Source organism: Manis javanica, chromosome 11 (assembly GCF_040802235.1).
Source record: "Manis javanica isolate MJ-LG chromosome 11, MJ_LKY, whole genome shotgun sequence".
Lineage (NCBI taxonomy): Eukaryota > Metazoa > Chordata > Mammalia > Pholidota > Manidae > Manis > Manis javanica.
This window is the reverse complement of record NC_133166.1, coordinates 27,865,108-27,881,046: the sequence shown is the minus strand read 5'-3', so window position 1 is coordinate 27,881,046 and position 15,939 is coordinate 27,865,108. Positions and strand designations below refer to the sequence as shown.

The window sequence follows — 15,939 nt, the reverse complement described above, 5'->3', positions numbered from 1 at the left end:
TGACTATTCCATGCCCATCACACACTGCATCCTCAGCCATCATCCAACGGGGCATAAGAATTCCTAAGTCAACTCACAAAACCTTTGAGAATTAATAAAATGCTTTAAGTCACAACATTTCGGCGTAATGTGTTAGAAGCATTAGATAACCCAAACAGTAACTTGTTCCAGCAGTATTTACTGAATGGCAAAATTCCTAACTATATCCCCAAGTAAATTTCTGTTGTTCTCCACATGTTTGCAAAACCCATTTTTCATGTAACTCCCTAACTTCTATTTTAAAAATCACTTTCATGTATTGTTATTTTCATGTCACTTAGTTCTCATATATAGGGAAGCTACTATTTGTATTTGCCATCTGGCCACTTTATAAAACTCTTAATAGATATGATACTTTTGATACTAAGTCTCAGATTTCTAAATAGTTATCATTTGTAAGTAACAGCCTTTTGTCTGCTTCTCTGTTCAATTTCTCTTGTTTCATTTAGTTTTTTTTCACAGCTAAGTCTTTCAGGTCATCTGCAGTAACTGCGGTAGCAGGCATTCTTACCTGTTGATTTTAGTGGTAACATCATGGTTTGTCTTTACACATATTAGCCCATGACTTTTCTTTTGCTCTATATACATTTCAAATTACTGGCTTACTCCTGACCACCAATTCCAAGCTCTCAAACTGTGCTTTATCTACAAGACTTTATCCCTGTCTCTAATCTAAAACAAAATGAACACTTTAACCCCATAGCCTATAATCTGAATCCTGGGTCTCTGCCTACAACTCTCCTGGAGAACAGCCCTTGCCAAACCACCTCTCTGCCTTTCTTTGGTCTGACAATTTCTCCCAATTTTAAAAAATCACTCTAGTGTCTTATCTGTACTTGTAGATCAAAACCCATAGATTTCAACTAGTTAAGCAATCAAAACTTTGGTTTTATATTCTCTATCCAAATTTACCTTACACTGTCTCTAATAAACCTGGATCACTGGCTCTTAATCCAAATGTGCATCAGAATTATTTGGTAAGCCTTTAAAATATATATGTGTATTTGTGTTTATGTATGTACATTCCATGTGGCTAAGTGGGGCTTCTCACAAGCATAGTGGTACCAGGGGAGTTGAATTAGTGGCTGCTGACATCCAAGAGGAGTAGGAGGGTGCTGCAAGTACTGTTACAGGCTAGACCTACAACCGGCACAGCATCAATTCTGCTCCATCTTGCAGATGAAATATTTAGTTTTCTACAAGCCCAGATTCAAGACTAGGGGAAACAAAGTCTACATCTGGATGGAGAAGAGTGACAAAGATTTTGTGGCTGTCTTTAATCCACTACAGTCCATTAACTGGGAAAATAAATTATACTTACTGAAGAAAATTCCAAATTGATTAAAGCATTATATTTAAATGATGAAAAGATAAAAATTAGAATAAAATCAGGAAATAATGTTTCTTAGTTTGGGGATGGAAAAATTCTTCTTATGTATAAATTAGCATATAAAATGATGGAGGAAGATTACTGACAACATAAACTTTAACAATATATGTACAGCAGACACCAAAAATGAATTTTAAAAAGGAACTCTCAGAGATTACTTATTTGCCACAGCTCTGGTTAACAGTGAGTAAGAATTTACATTAAGATCTTAACACATTAAAATATCTACAGTTTTTAAAAGGACATAAAATAACCAATTACTGAATCAATAATGATGAAAACAAATGAAAAAATTTTTATCTTTCTTATGATTCAGTATCCATTTTTTCCTTTGGTTCCTATATATGTGCAAAGGGCTGGAGATACAAAGGAGGGGCAAAAGAGATGTTCCCTACCCTCAAGGAGCATAAAGCCTGGTGTGGGAGACAAAAACTCACGCAGATACATGTAAATTACAAATGTGACAAATGCTAAAAGAATATGGTGCTACTATGGTAAAATATAACAGAAAAAACTAACCTGATTGATCAAGAAAGGCATCCCTGAGGAAATGTGGACCTATTTAAGCGCTAAAGAGCAGGAGTCAACTAAGCAAAGAATAGGAGAAAGTACAGAAGTCTTGTGATGGCAGAGTGCAAGCCACACTCAAGGAACAACTATGGGCTTGTCTGTCCTATGGGAAGGTCTCCTATGGGCTTGTCTGTCCTCTGCTGTAGTCCAACACCTACCAGAGTGCTTAGGACACAGTAGGTGCTAATACATATTTGATGTTGACTTATTCAGAGTAGATCAGCATGGATCAAGTACAGTGAGCAAGGGGAGGATGAGGCTGGAGTAGGTAGGGACTAGTGCATTATGAAGTAAGCAAAACAAATCAATATAGTAATTTAAGCCAGTACATGACAAAATTTACACTCTCTGATTGCAATGTGGCTTAAACAGTGCAGTTGGGGGAAAACAGAGATACAACTAAAAGGCATGCCAAGATATTTTATTTAGACTAATTAAAAGACTATGGTGACAGCTGAGGTGGGATGATGATAGTACATGGTCTAGGGTACTGGCATTGCTGATGGACAAAGTGGAGATATCCACCAAGTGGATAACTGGTGGGGAAGATTTACATTAGAAAGGGAGAAACAGCACTTTGTCTATCAAGTTAATAAAGGTTTCAGGGAAACAATACCCAGTGTTTGCTAAGGTGTCAATAGAGATAGATAACATTCTCATTACCAGGAAGAGTAGGAATGGTACAGGAAGTTAAACACAAGTATTAGGGAGATGATGATGAAGTTGTGTCAATGACAACACAAACTACACTTACATACCTGGATGGTTGGCAGTGCCACTCACTCAGAGAGAGAACAACAGAAGACGACTAGAAAGGGAAAAATTATGACTTTGGTTTTGTGGAATTTAAGGCATCTTTAAGATATCCCAAAGAAATGTCATGTCTATGTAAGTTTTCAGCTCAGGGAGGCAGCCTGAGCTACGGATATAGATTTCTAAGTCACCTATGTATATGTGGTAATTGAAGTTGCAGTTGTGGGTGTGATAACCTAGGGAAGGTGAGGAAAAAATGGTGAAAATATAACTGAAAGAAGGCAGAGAGATTTGGGGTTTAAAGGGTAACTTGTGGGGAGGATTTACCTAGAAAGGAAGAAACAGAGCACTTTGCCTACCAAATTAATAAAGATTTCAAGTAAACAGTATTCACTATTTGCAAGGGTAACAATAAAGAAAGAGATATAATCAATAATATTATTAGAGAGAGTGTGAATGGGTATGGTCTTTCTGTAGTCAACAGCATCATGTAACAAGACAGTTAAATTTACTTATACACTTTGATGGTAGTTTCTGTTCATATAAAGTATCCTATGGAAGTTATGAGTTATGCCTGAAAAATTGGCAACAACTTGAATGTTCAACAGTTGGTGGGGAATGGTTAAGTACATTATGATGCATGTATGTTATGAAATGTAGTATATGGATTAGAAACCACATTTTCATAGACTATTTAGTACAACAGGTAACTGCTCATATCATACTAGGTAAGGAGAACAGGACACAAAATGACATATTCCTGATGATCCCAATTTTGAGAAAAAATAAATCTCCACAAGCTACAGAGGCACAAAGAAAAAGGTTTAAGAAAACAAAAATGTTAATACTACAATCGAAAGGTTGTGGAATAGAAAGGCAACCTCCTCCAAAACACACATAAAAATGGGAAATATAGCAAAGGCAACTGGACCTGAAAATGACCTGAAGACTGCAGAACAGACCCCCTGCACCTGAGGAAGAAGAGAGGACCACACACAAAAGGGTGAGGTGGCAAAGCCAAGATTGCGTGGGACCCAAATCCTCTCCTGACCCCAACCTACAGGTAGAAGAAAGAGGAATGGAGCAGAAATGGGGTAGCTCAGGGGCACTGCACACCTGGCCCTGGAGATCTGCTCCAGGAGCACACAAGCCCACATTACATTAGGTTCTGGTGATCAGTGGGGCTGGACACCAGGGGCAGGCAGAACAACACTCTGGGAGGCTGAGACTTCAGCCAGTGTGGAGGGCAGGCACACTCCACCAGTCCTGAGACCCAAAGCAGAGGAGGCAGTTTGAAAGAGTTTCCAGCAGTGGGAGGGGCATGAGAGGAGCAAGGGTTGAATAGAACTCTCTCTCCTCACCTTAAAGGCCAGGTAGAGGATACCTCCCCAGCCCTTACTCAGCCCAACAGATCAGACACTCTCGGGAACCCCAGATGCTCCATTCCCCTTGCTGGCAATGCAGCCCTGAGGCACCTCCCTGTGTGCTGCTGACAGACAACCCATTTGGCTCAGAGGCAGCATCACACTTTGCTGCCTGGCATATAGAGGGAGACCACCCCAGCTTACTTGGCTCCATTTCAGCCAAACCACGGAGGTGCCTGCAGGAGCCAGCCCCAAGAGCTCCTTCCTCTCTGCAGGTGTCCAAACCCAGTGCTGTGGGTCCAGCCGAGGCAGAGCTGCACATCAGCCTGCCCACCCCCTTATCCCTGCAGCCCTGCCACTGCTGAAGGCCAGACAGAGGGTATCTCCACCCATAGTGATCTCATCATGATGGCAGCACTGGAAGCAAACTGCCCAGACTTAGACCACTACAGACACCAGACAGACAGGTGGCCCCACCCACAGCATGCCAAGAGCTGGGGCCCCTGCAAAATAGAACCAGGCACTAGAGAGTAAAGAATCTTGAGCTTCTGGGAACCACAGCACCCCTTCTTTATAAAGCTATTACCCTATAGCCAGAAAGCATAGCAGAGATATCTGAGGGGAGAAACACAGAATCCCTGACAAAATGAGCAGGCAGAGGAATTTGATCCAAGCAAAACTACAAGACACAACCCCAGAAAGAGGGCTTAGTGAAACAGATCACCAATCTTCTTGATAACAATTTCAAAATAAAAGTCATAAACATGCTCATGGTTTTACAGAAAAATATTCAAGATCTTAGGGAGAACATCAACAAAGAGAGAGAAAACCTGAAAAAGAGACACTCGAAGTTAAGAATACAGTATCTGAAATGAAACATACAATGGAGGGATTTAAGAGTAAACAAGAACATGTAGAGGAAACAGTAAGTGAAATGGAAATTAGAGAACAGGAAAACAAGCTGAGGAATAGAGAGCAAAAAGGATTTCTAGGAATGAAAGAATGATAAGAGAGATGTGACCAATCCAAATGAAACAATATTCCCGTAAAGGGGATACCAGGAGAAGAGAAAGACAAAGGGATAGAAAGTCTCTTTAAGGAAATAATTGTTGAAAACTTTCCCAGTCTGGGGAAGGAAGTAGACACTCAGGTAGTGGAAGCACAGAGATCCACTAACAAAAGGAACCTCAGCAAGACAACACCAAGACATTTAATAATTAAAATGGCAAAGATCAAGGACAAGGACAGAGTACTGAAATCAGCCAGAGAGAGAAAAAAGATTACTAATAAAGAAAATCCCATCAGGCTATCAGTAGACTTCTCAGCAACAACTCTATAGGCCAGAAGGGAGTGGCATGAATATTTAATGTACTGAAACAGAAGGAACTCCAACCAAGAATCCTCTACCCAGCAAGATTATCATTTAATTTGAAGAAGGTATTAAGCAATTTCCAGAAAAAGAAAAGTTGAAGGAATTCACCACAACTAAGCCAGTATTACAGGATGTGTTAAAGGGAACTGCTGTAGATAGAAATATCCATAAGGCTAAACAGCTTTCACCAATGAAAATAAACCCATAGTAAAGGTAATAGACCAACTAATTATCAAGCACATACAAAATTGAAACAAAACAAGCAAATCAACTATTCACAAAAGCAGTCAACAGACACACAAAAAGTGCAGAATATGACATCTGGTATAAAAAATGTGGAGGAACCTTGGCTAGGAAGCATTAATATCGTCAAAATGGCCATCTTGCCCAAAGCAATATACAGATTTGATGCAATCCCTATCAAATTACCAACAACATTCTTCAATGAACTAGAACAAATAGTTCAAAACTTCATATGGAAACACCAAAGACCCTGAATAGTCAAAGCAATACTGAGAAGGAAGAATAAAGTGGGGAGGATCTCGCTCACCAACTTCAAGCTCTACTACAAAGCCACATTAATCAAGACAGTTTGGTACTGGCACAAGAACAGAGCCACAGACCAGTGGAATAGAACAGAGACCCCAGATATTAACTGAAACATATATGGTCAATTAATATATGATAAAGGAGCCATGGACATACAATGGGGAAATGACAGTCTCTTCAACAGATGGTGCTGGCAAAACTGAACAGCTACATGTAATAGAATGAAACTGGATCACTGTCTAACCCATACACAAAAGTAAATTCTAAATGGATCAAAGACCTAAATGTAAGTCATGAAACCATAAAACTCTTAGAAAAAAACATAGGCAAAAATCTCTTGGACATAAACATGAGTGACTTTTTCATGAACATATCTCCCCAGGCAAGGGAAACAAAAGCAAAAATGAACCAGCGGGACTATATCAAGCTGAAAAGCTTGTGTACAGCAAAGGACACCATCAATAAAACAAAAAGGTACCCTACAGTATGGGAGAATATATTCATAAATGACAGATCCGATAAAGGCTTGACATCTAAAATAAATAAAGAGCTCACACACCTCAACAAACAAAAAGTAAACAATCTAATTAAAAAATGGGCAGAGGAGCTGAACAGACAGTTCTCCAAAGAAATTCAGATGGCCAACAGACACATTAAAAGATGCTCCACATCGCTTGCATCAGAGAAATGCAAATTAAAATCACAATGAGATATCACCTCACACCAGTAAGGATCACCACCATCCAAAAGACAAGCAACAACACATGTTGGCGAGGTTGCGGAGAAAGGGGAACCCTCCTTCACTGCTGGTGGGAATGCAAATTAGTTCAACCATTGTGGAGAGCAGTATGGAGGTTCCTCAAAAAGCTCAAAATAGAAATACCATTTGACCCAGGAATTCCACTTCTAGGAATTTACCCTAAGAATGCAGCACTCCAGTTTGAAAAAGACAGATGCACCCCTATGTTTATCGCAGCATTATTTACAATAGCCAAGAAATGGAAGCAACCTAAGTGTCCATCAGTAGATGAATGGATAAAGAAGATGTGGTACATAAACACAATGGAATATTATTCAGTCATAAGAAGAAAACAAATCCTACCATTTGCAGCAACATGGATGTAGCTAGAGGGTATTATGCCCAGTGAAATAAGCCAGGTGGAGAAAGACAAGTATCAAATGATTTCACTCATCTGTGGAGTATAACAACAAAAGTAAAAACTGAAGGAACAAAACAGCAGCAGAATCACAGAACCCAAGAATGGACTAACAGTTACCAAAGGGAAAGCGACTGGGCAGGAGGGGTGGGACGGGAGGGATAAGGGCGGGGAAAAAGAAAGGAGGCCTTACGATTAGCATGTATAATGTGGGGGGGCATATGGAGGGATGTGCAACACAGAGAAGACAAATAATGAGTCTACAGCATCTTACTATGCTGATGGACAGTGACTATAATGTGGTTTGTGGGGAGGGACTTGGTGAAGGGTCAGTCTAGTAACCATAATGTTCTTTGTAATTGTAGATTAATGATAATAAAATGAATTTTTTAAAAAATGTGGAGGAAAAAGAAGAAAAAAGTACCTTTAGATTGTGTTTGAAATATAGCAATCAGCAATTTAAGGTAGACTATTATATAGCAAGGAAGCTATCCTTGAACCTTTGGTAACCACAAAACTAAAGCCTACAATAAATACACACACAATCAACAGAAGAAATTAAAGAGAGAAACCCAATTACAACATTAAAGAAAACCATCAATAACAAGAATATAAAAGAGAACGAAAGAAACAGTGAGGAACTATAAAAAGCAGCTAGAAAATAACTGATAAAATAGCAATAAGCACATATCTATTAATAATCACCTAAAATGTAAATGGACTGAATGCATCAATCAAAGACATAGAGTGGCAGAATGGATAAGGAAACAAAATCCATCTATTTGCTGCCTACAGGACTCATTTTAGACCAAAAACATACACAGACTAAAAGTGAATGGATGAAAGACAGTAAATGAAAATAATAGGAAGAAAAAAGCAGGATTATTAGTACCTACCTCAGACAAAATTGATTTCAAAACAAAGAAAGTATCAAGAGACAAAGAATGACATTATATAATAATAAAGGAATTAGTCTAAGAAGAGAATACAAACATTGTATCTATGAACACAACATAGGAGCACTTAAATATGTAAAGCAAATTAAAGCAAACAGAATTAAAGGCAGAACTATAATGCAACACATTCACTTTAGGAGACTTTCAACACACTGCTCACATCAATATATCAAAAAGAAAAAAAATAAATAAGGAAACAGAGGCCCTGAACAATACAGTAGATCAAATGGATTTAACAGATATCTACAAAACACTCTACCCAAAAGCAGCAGGACACACATTTTTCTCAAGTGTACGTGGAATGTTCTCCAGAATAGATCACATACTAAGCCATAGGAAGAGCCTTAATAAATTGAAAAAGATTGAAGTTGTATCAAACAGCCTCTCAGACTACAATCATACAAAATTAGAAATTACACAAAGAAAACAAAAAGACCTACAAACACATGGAGGCTAAACAACATGCTTCTACATAACCAATGGATCAGTGCACAAACTGAAACAGAAATCAAGCAATACATGGAAACAAAAACAAAAACACAACAGCCCAAAATCTGTGGGAGGCAGCAAAAGCAGCTCTAAAAGGAAAGTACACAGCAATAAAGGCTTACCACAAGAAACAAGAACAATGCCAAAAAAAAAATCTAAAATAAAAATTAAACTAGAAAAAGAACAAATGAAGCCTAGTATAAGGAGGGACATAATAAAGATCAGAGTAGAAATTAATAAAATAGAGAAGAATAAAATAGAAAAAAATCAAAGAAACCAGGAGCAGGTTGAGAAAATAAACAAAATAGCCAGAGGTGCCACAAACAAGAGATGTACACACATAAACAGAATCAGAAACAAACAAGGAACAGTCACAATGGATACCACAGAAATACAAGCATTATGAGAGAATACTATGAAAAACTATATGCAAATTGGACAACCTAGAAGAAATGGACAACTTCCTGGAAAAATACAACTTTCCAAGATTGAACCAGGAAAAAACAAAATCTGAACAGAAAAATGACCAGCAATGAACTGGTAATCAAAAACTCCCAAAAAACAAAATTCCATGTCATCATGGCTTCACAGCTGAATTCTACCAAACATTTAAAGAACAGGTAATACCCATTCTTCTTAAAGTATTCCGAAGAGTAGAAAAGGAGGTAATACATCCAAACTCATTCTATGAGGCCAGCATCACTCTAATACCAAAACCAGACAAAGGCACCACAAAAAAAGAAAATTACAGATTAATATCACTGATGAATATAGATTCAAAAACCCTCAACAAAATATTAGCAAACCAAATCCAAAAATACATCAAAAGATCATCCATCATGACCAAGTGGAATTTATTTCAAGGATGCAAGGATGGTACAATATTAGTAAGTCAAACAATATCATACATGACATTAACAAAAAGGATAAAAACCACATGATCATCTCAACAGATGCTGAAAAAGCATTTGACAAAATTCAACATCTATTCATGATAAAACATGGGTATATAGGGTATGTACCTCAACATAACAAAGACCATAAATGACAAACCCATAGCCAACATTGTACTTAATAGTGAAAGGCTGAAAGCTTTTCCTCTAAGATTAGGAACAAGACAAGGATGCTCACTCTCTCCACTTTTATTCAACATAGTTCTGGAGGTCCTAGTCAAGGCAATCAGACAACAAAAAGAGATAAAAGACATCAAAATGGGTAAGGAAAAAATTAAACTACCACTATTTGCAGATGACATGATACTGTTCACAGAAAATACTAAAGAATCCACCAAAAAACTACAAAAACCACTAACTGAATTCAGCAAAGTTGCAAAATACAAAATAAATACACAGCAATCTGTCTCATTCCTATATACTAACAACAAACTAGCAGAAAGAGAAATCCAGAAAACAACTCCATTTACAATTGCATCAAAAAAAGAATAAAATACCTAGGAAAAGAAAACAAAACCCCTGATTTGAAAAGATATATTCACTCCTATGTTTATGACCACATTATTTGCAATAGCCAAGATATGGAAACAACCTCAGTGTCCATCAATAGACGAATAGATAAAGAAGAGGTGGTACATATGCACAACAGCATATTATTCAACCATAAAAAGAAAAGAAATCCTGTCATTTGCAACAACATGGATGGATCTAGCGGGTATTATGCTCAGTGAAATAAGGCAGGTAGAGAAAGACAAATACTGCATGATTTCAAGTATTTGTGAAATATAATAACAAAGCAAAAGGAAGGCACAAAACACCAGTAGACTTATACACACTGAGATGTGACTAGCAGTTACCAAAGGGAGGGGTGGGGCGTGTACAGGAGGTGGAGAGGGAGGGGGACAAAAGGGCACAGTAATTCACAGTCACAATATAAGCTGATCATGGGGACTGTTGAACCACTGTGATGTACATTTGAAACCAACATAAGATTATATATTAATGATACTTTAATAAAAATTTTTGAAAAATGTTAATATTACATAGCTCTGGGTATGAGGTTATGACATACTTTCCTATACTTACTAGATCTTAAGCACACAATAAATTTATAATCTCACAAACAAAATGCTAATAAAGAGATGATGATGAGGTAGAAAGAAACACAAATGGTAGGAAGTTGAGGCACATATTAAAGAGTTCTCTATTAAAAGAAGGAAAAATAAATTGTTGAAGTCTATAGTATAAAACAGAACTGTTTTCTTTCAACAGAGAGGCTTTCAATGTTAGGTCGGCTAATATTTGTTTATTTAGCACCACAGGCCAGGCACCATTCTAAGTGTGCTACACATATCAGTTCATTGAATCCTCACAGGGGCATGGAGGTAAATACTGATATTAAATCCACACTACAGATGAGGAAACTGGCAGGACAGGTTGCCTCAGGCCACACAGCCTTAAGTGTCTGTGTTCCTAGCCTGCAACACTATTTTGCCTGTCCACATAAGAAAAAGAATCTGTGAATGAAAAGCAATACTGACTTTTTTTTCAAAGCTTAGGTGCTTTTGTTTCACCTCCCTAACTACCTACTCAAAGGCAGGGTTGAACCTGTGTGTTTAAAAACAGAAGCTTCTTACAAATGCCTTGTATTGGCTTGGTTCTTACCAAAAACAGTTGTTCTTGGGATTTCTTTCTTCATTATCCATCTTTTTTCCTCAGAGATCTCAACTGGTTTGCAAAGTAGATGCTCTGTTCATGGGGGAAATGAAAACAATAACGAAGGCACTTCAGACATTTGTACAAGGAAGAGAAGTCCACCCAATGTAATAGTCTAAGAGCTGCTGAAGATAAAGCCAGAGGTCACCACAGCTCTACATCAGAAAGGACTTCCAATCAAACATAGAAATTTGCTATTGTGCCCAGCAGTATCAGGAAACCTGAGCCCAAACCCCAGTGCCCTGAACCACTTAGTGGTCCTAGGTTGTAACAGTAGACGAAGAGACTCCTGATGAGCAGATGAGGCCAACATGCAGAAGCCACCTTTATGCAGTGAGTTCAGGTTCTTATAGTTCTCCAGCATCACATCCCTGTACAGGTTCTTTACAGCAGGGTCCAGCTGCCCCCACTCATCCTCGCTGAATGCCACAACCACATCTTTGAATGTCACTGGTTCCTAAAACAGTAAATTCCTTTTTAATCAAAGATCACTCCCAAAAATATTACAAGAGGAGGAACAAATTTGCAATAGGTAGTCAAAATATACAAGAAATCGATAGAACAATGTATGGGGCTCTAAGTGGTGAACGTCAAGTTATATTAGGGCCTATCAACTTGGTACCCTGTGAGTGTTGCAGAAGAAAAGTGAATGAGGTCCAAGCTCTACATTACATTTTGGCTGAGCAGAAAAAGACACTTGGAGTAATTGTGGAACAAAAAATTACTACAGAGTACAAATAATTCACATTAACAGAGTTGAGAACAGGAAGAATTTCAGGGAGATCTGAGGGAGATTTTTGAGGGTGTGGGCTCTGCTGGCTTAAGAGGCAGGGCACCCTGAGATGCAGCCTTTTAAGTCCTCATCACTCAGGTCTCACAGCCCAGTGTCCCTGTGTCACACAGACTTCTCCCGATGCCCAAGGTGGCCTTCCTGCTCGTCAGCCTGCACCGCACTGTTCCTGCCTCTTGTTGGAACAAGGATTCCCTGCAATTGCCCTACTTGCTGGCATCCACCTCAGCTAGAATGCAACCTGCACAACTGCAGGCTCACTCATTCTTTCACTTGCCATCATATTCCCAGCCCTTACAGAAGTGTCTGGCATAGGAGGCATGGCATAAACACTTGTTACAAGGGCCATCCTGTCAACAGCTGCTGTACTTCGCTCTGTGCATTCTCAACCCCATCGCTATCCTTCCCTCAACCTCACAACAATCCTTGCGAATCTGTCATCTACACGAGTTTGCCGGCTTTCTCACCTTCTCATTCTTCAATCCCCTGTAACCTGGCTTCAGTTCCCATGTGTGTTAGCATCTCCATGAAGATAAATTAATAGACACTACTCAGGCTGAACTTCCCTGATATTCTAAAGAATCTCTCCTTGAAATATTCTCAGCCTTTGCTTTCAATGTAACAGCATATTTTCTCAGTCCACTACAGTCTTTTCATTTGCGTATCCTTGAGGTTTCCTCTGCTCCTGCTTATCAAACAACATTGCTCAAGATTCTGCCCTTGGCCCCCTTCACTTCTCATTCTAAAATTCTTAAAAATTTAATTCTCTGGGAGGCTGTATTTCTATAGCTACAATTATTGTTTACAACTTTGAGGAAAAACATGCACAGAGAATATACAAAGATTAAATATTTTCCAAAGAATGTATAACTAACTAAAATAAAATAAGTCCAGTGTTCAATGTCCTGTGTAAAATAACAGTCTATGTCCTTAGATGGAGCTGTCTGGCAAAAACTGAAAGATCAAAAGAGAAAAGCAGGTCATTTCAGTGAAGACTGGACTCCTAATTCACCTGGGATTTGCCTGTTAGTGAGTCAGCTTCCATTTTTTCCGTCCTGACGCTCCCCTTCTGGAGGACAGATTTCCTGCAGGGTATCTCTGAGGAAGATGAAGGAAAACATCAGGAGGACAAGATTTGCTGTGGAGAAACTTATTACAGCAGTTGGTATTTTTTTTATTATACTATCATTGATATACAATCTTATGAAGATTTCAACATTCACCCATATTATCAAGTCCTCACCCTGACCCCATTGCAGTCACTGTCTATCAGCGTAGTAAGATGTTAAGAGTCATTACTTGTCTTCTCCATGCTGTACTGCCTTTCCATGACCTACCTATATGGTGACTGCCAATTACAGTACCCCTTAATCCCCTTCTCCCTCCCTTCCAACCCACCCTCCCCAGCCACTCCCCTTTGGTAGCCACTAGTCCCTTCTTGGAGCCTGTGAGTCTGCTGCTGTTTTGGTCCTTCAGTTTTGCTTTGCTGTTATACTCCACAGATGAGTGAAGTCATTTTACTGGTCTTTCTCTGCCTGGTTTATTTCACTAAACATAATACTCTCTAGCTCCTTCCATGTTGTTGCAAATAGTAGTATTTCTTTTTATGGTTGAATAATATTCCATTGTTATGTACCACCTCTTCTTTATGCATTCATCTACAGATGGACACTTAAGTCACTTCCATACCTTGGCTATTGTAAATAGTGCTGCAGTAAACATAGGGGTGCATATGTCTTTTTGAATCTGGTACCTTGTTTTCTTTGCGTAAATTCCTAAGAGTGGAATTCCTGGATCAAATGGTATTTCTATTTTTAGTTTTTTGAGGAACCTCCATATTGCTTTCCATAAGAGTTGAACTAATTTACATTCCCACCAACAGTGTAGGAGGGCTCCCCTTTCTCCGCATCCTCACCAGGACTTGTTTCTGGTCTTTTGGATGTTGGCCAACCTAACTGGTATGAAGTGATATCACATTGTGATTTTAATTTGCATTTCCCTGATGATTAGCAACATGGAGCATCTTTTCATGAGCCTGTTGGCCATCTGAATTTCTTCTTTGAAGAAGTGTCTATTCAGATCCTCTGCCCATTTTTTAATTGGGTTTTTTGTTTTTTGGGTGTTGAGGCATGTAAGCTGTTTATGTATTTTGGATATTAACCCCTTATCGGATAAGTCATTCATGAATATATTCTCCCATACTGTAGGATGCCTTTTTGTTCTGTTGATGGTATCATTTGCTCTACAGAAGATTTTTAGTTTGATGACATCCCACTTGTTCATTTTTTATTTTGTTTCCCTTGCCTGAGGAGAAGTGTCCAGGAAAAACTTTCTCGTGCTTATATTCAAGAGATTTTTGCCTATGTTTTCTTCTAAGAGTTTTATTTGATGATACAGTAGTAGTTTTAACATGCTATTCATAGGAATCACCTTTAAAACTTCAAAAAAATGTCAGGCCCTGCCAGGAATCAGGGCCCAGATCTTACATTTTTTTAAAAACTTTAAAAGCAATGCTGATATTTTACAAGAGGTTGAAAAATTCAGTCAGAGGCTTCATCTGTGGTTGTAGCAGATTTCAAAAAATAACTTTAATCCTGTCCTAGAGGGCCTAACTAAGGCTTAGCTGACACAGGCTGTAATTCTACTGAGAACTAAGAATATTTTATCTAACCAATCATCTTCTTCAAACACACTGGGGAGAATTCCACTCAAGGATTGTTTTCCTCTAAATTATTCTGTCTAGCCTATGTGCACACTTAAGCTGTCTCGCCACCTTGAACTAGCAACTCTTTCAGAACATAAAAATCTGTGTCATAACCAATTCTCTTCTCCAGCCCTTTGGTGAAAAGCAAACCCAAGGTAAACCCAAAATAAACCACTTTCCTGAAGTTTCCAAGATATGCAAGTTATACCAGTGATCCTTAAATGTCAGACCACGAACCAAGCCTTGCAGTCCATAGCAATAAGCCTTAAGCCTCCGTTGTACATTTATAACTGGATTCAAAGATCAAACAACTGTTTAGAAGGAACTGCACAGTCCCTGTATGATCACTTTTTTCATCTACAGATGTAAACGATTACAATTTCAGTAGTAACCAAAATGAAATCTTGATTTTAAATAATAAATAAATTGTGTTACTGACAATGCTAAAATCAGTATGTGAAGCCTGCTGTAGAAAAGACCTTTTCTGATAGGTACTTTAAGTAAGGGTAGGGGGAATATTTCTTTCTTTTTTTTTGGTATCATTAATCTATAATTACATGAGGAACATTATGTTTACTAGACTCCCCCTATCACCAAGTTCCCCCCACATACCCCATTGCAGTCACTGTCCATCAGTGTAGTAAGATGTTGTAAAATCACTACTTGTCTTCTCTGTGTTGTACAGCCCTCCAGTAGGGGGAATATTTTATCAGACCATTTGGTAAATAAAGGCAGAATTTGAAAAAATAATTGAATTTCTCAGCAACATACCATGTGAATGCTGCAGAAAGATTAGTTTGTTAACTTTATTCCGGCTGGTAACACATTGTGAAATCTCAGTCGGCTAAATCCCATAATCCCCAGGACAGTCAACACAACAGTTTCCTATTCTGGTCATTCTTGGAAATACATTATCTTGAGAAGGCACAAAACCTTCAATCAGCTGTTCCCTTATTTATTGCTCTTACTGAACACTTTCCTTCCTTTAATTATTCTTCTCTGTTGACCTCCTTGAGCCTTTACACTTGTGTTCCCTGAAACTCATTCTGTTCAATGAAAAATTCATATACATTCTCAAGCTCTTCAAAAAAATATTCCTTCTCTCTTCTGATATAAAATGGATCTTGGTTGTCATCA

At 38.4% G+C, this 15,939-nt stretch overlaps 1 protein-coding gene across 6 annotated transcripts in view; it reads right to left on the bottom strand.

Moving 5' to 3' along the window:
* ZNF215 (zinc finger protein 215) overlaps positions 1-15,939 on the bottom strand; it is a 36,516-nt gene that overhangs the window by 3,645 nt on the left and 16,932 nt on the right. For 4 of the 6 annotated variants that reach the window (XM_036996463.2, XM_073216088.1, XM_036996462.2 and 1 more), the window contains 3 exons: positions 13,111-13,196; positions 11,633-11,765; positions 11,258-11,341 (listed from right to left, as the gene is read on the bottom strand). In XM_036996463.2, coding sequence (XP_036852358.1) covers positions 11,258-11,341; positions 11,633-11,765; positions 13,111-13,196 — 303 coding nt within the window. The remainder of the gene's footprint in view (positions 1-11,257; positions 11,342-11,632; positions 11,766-13,110; positions 13,197-15,939) is intronic. The other 2 variants (XM_073216089.1, XM_036996465.2) reach the window with 1 other exon arrangement.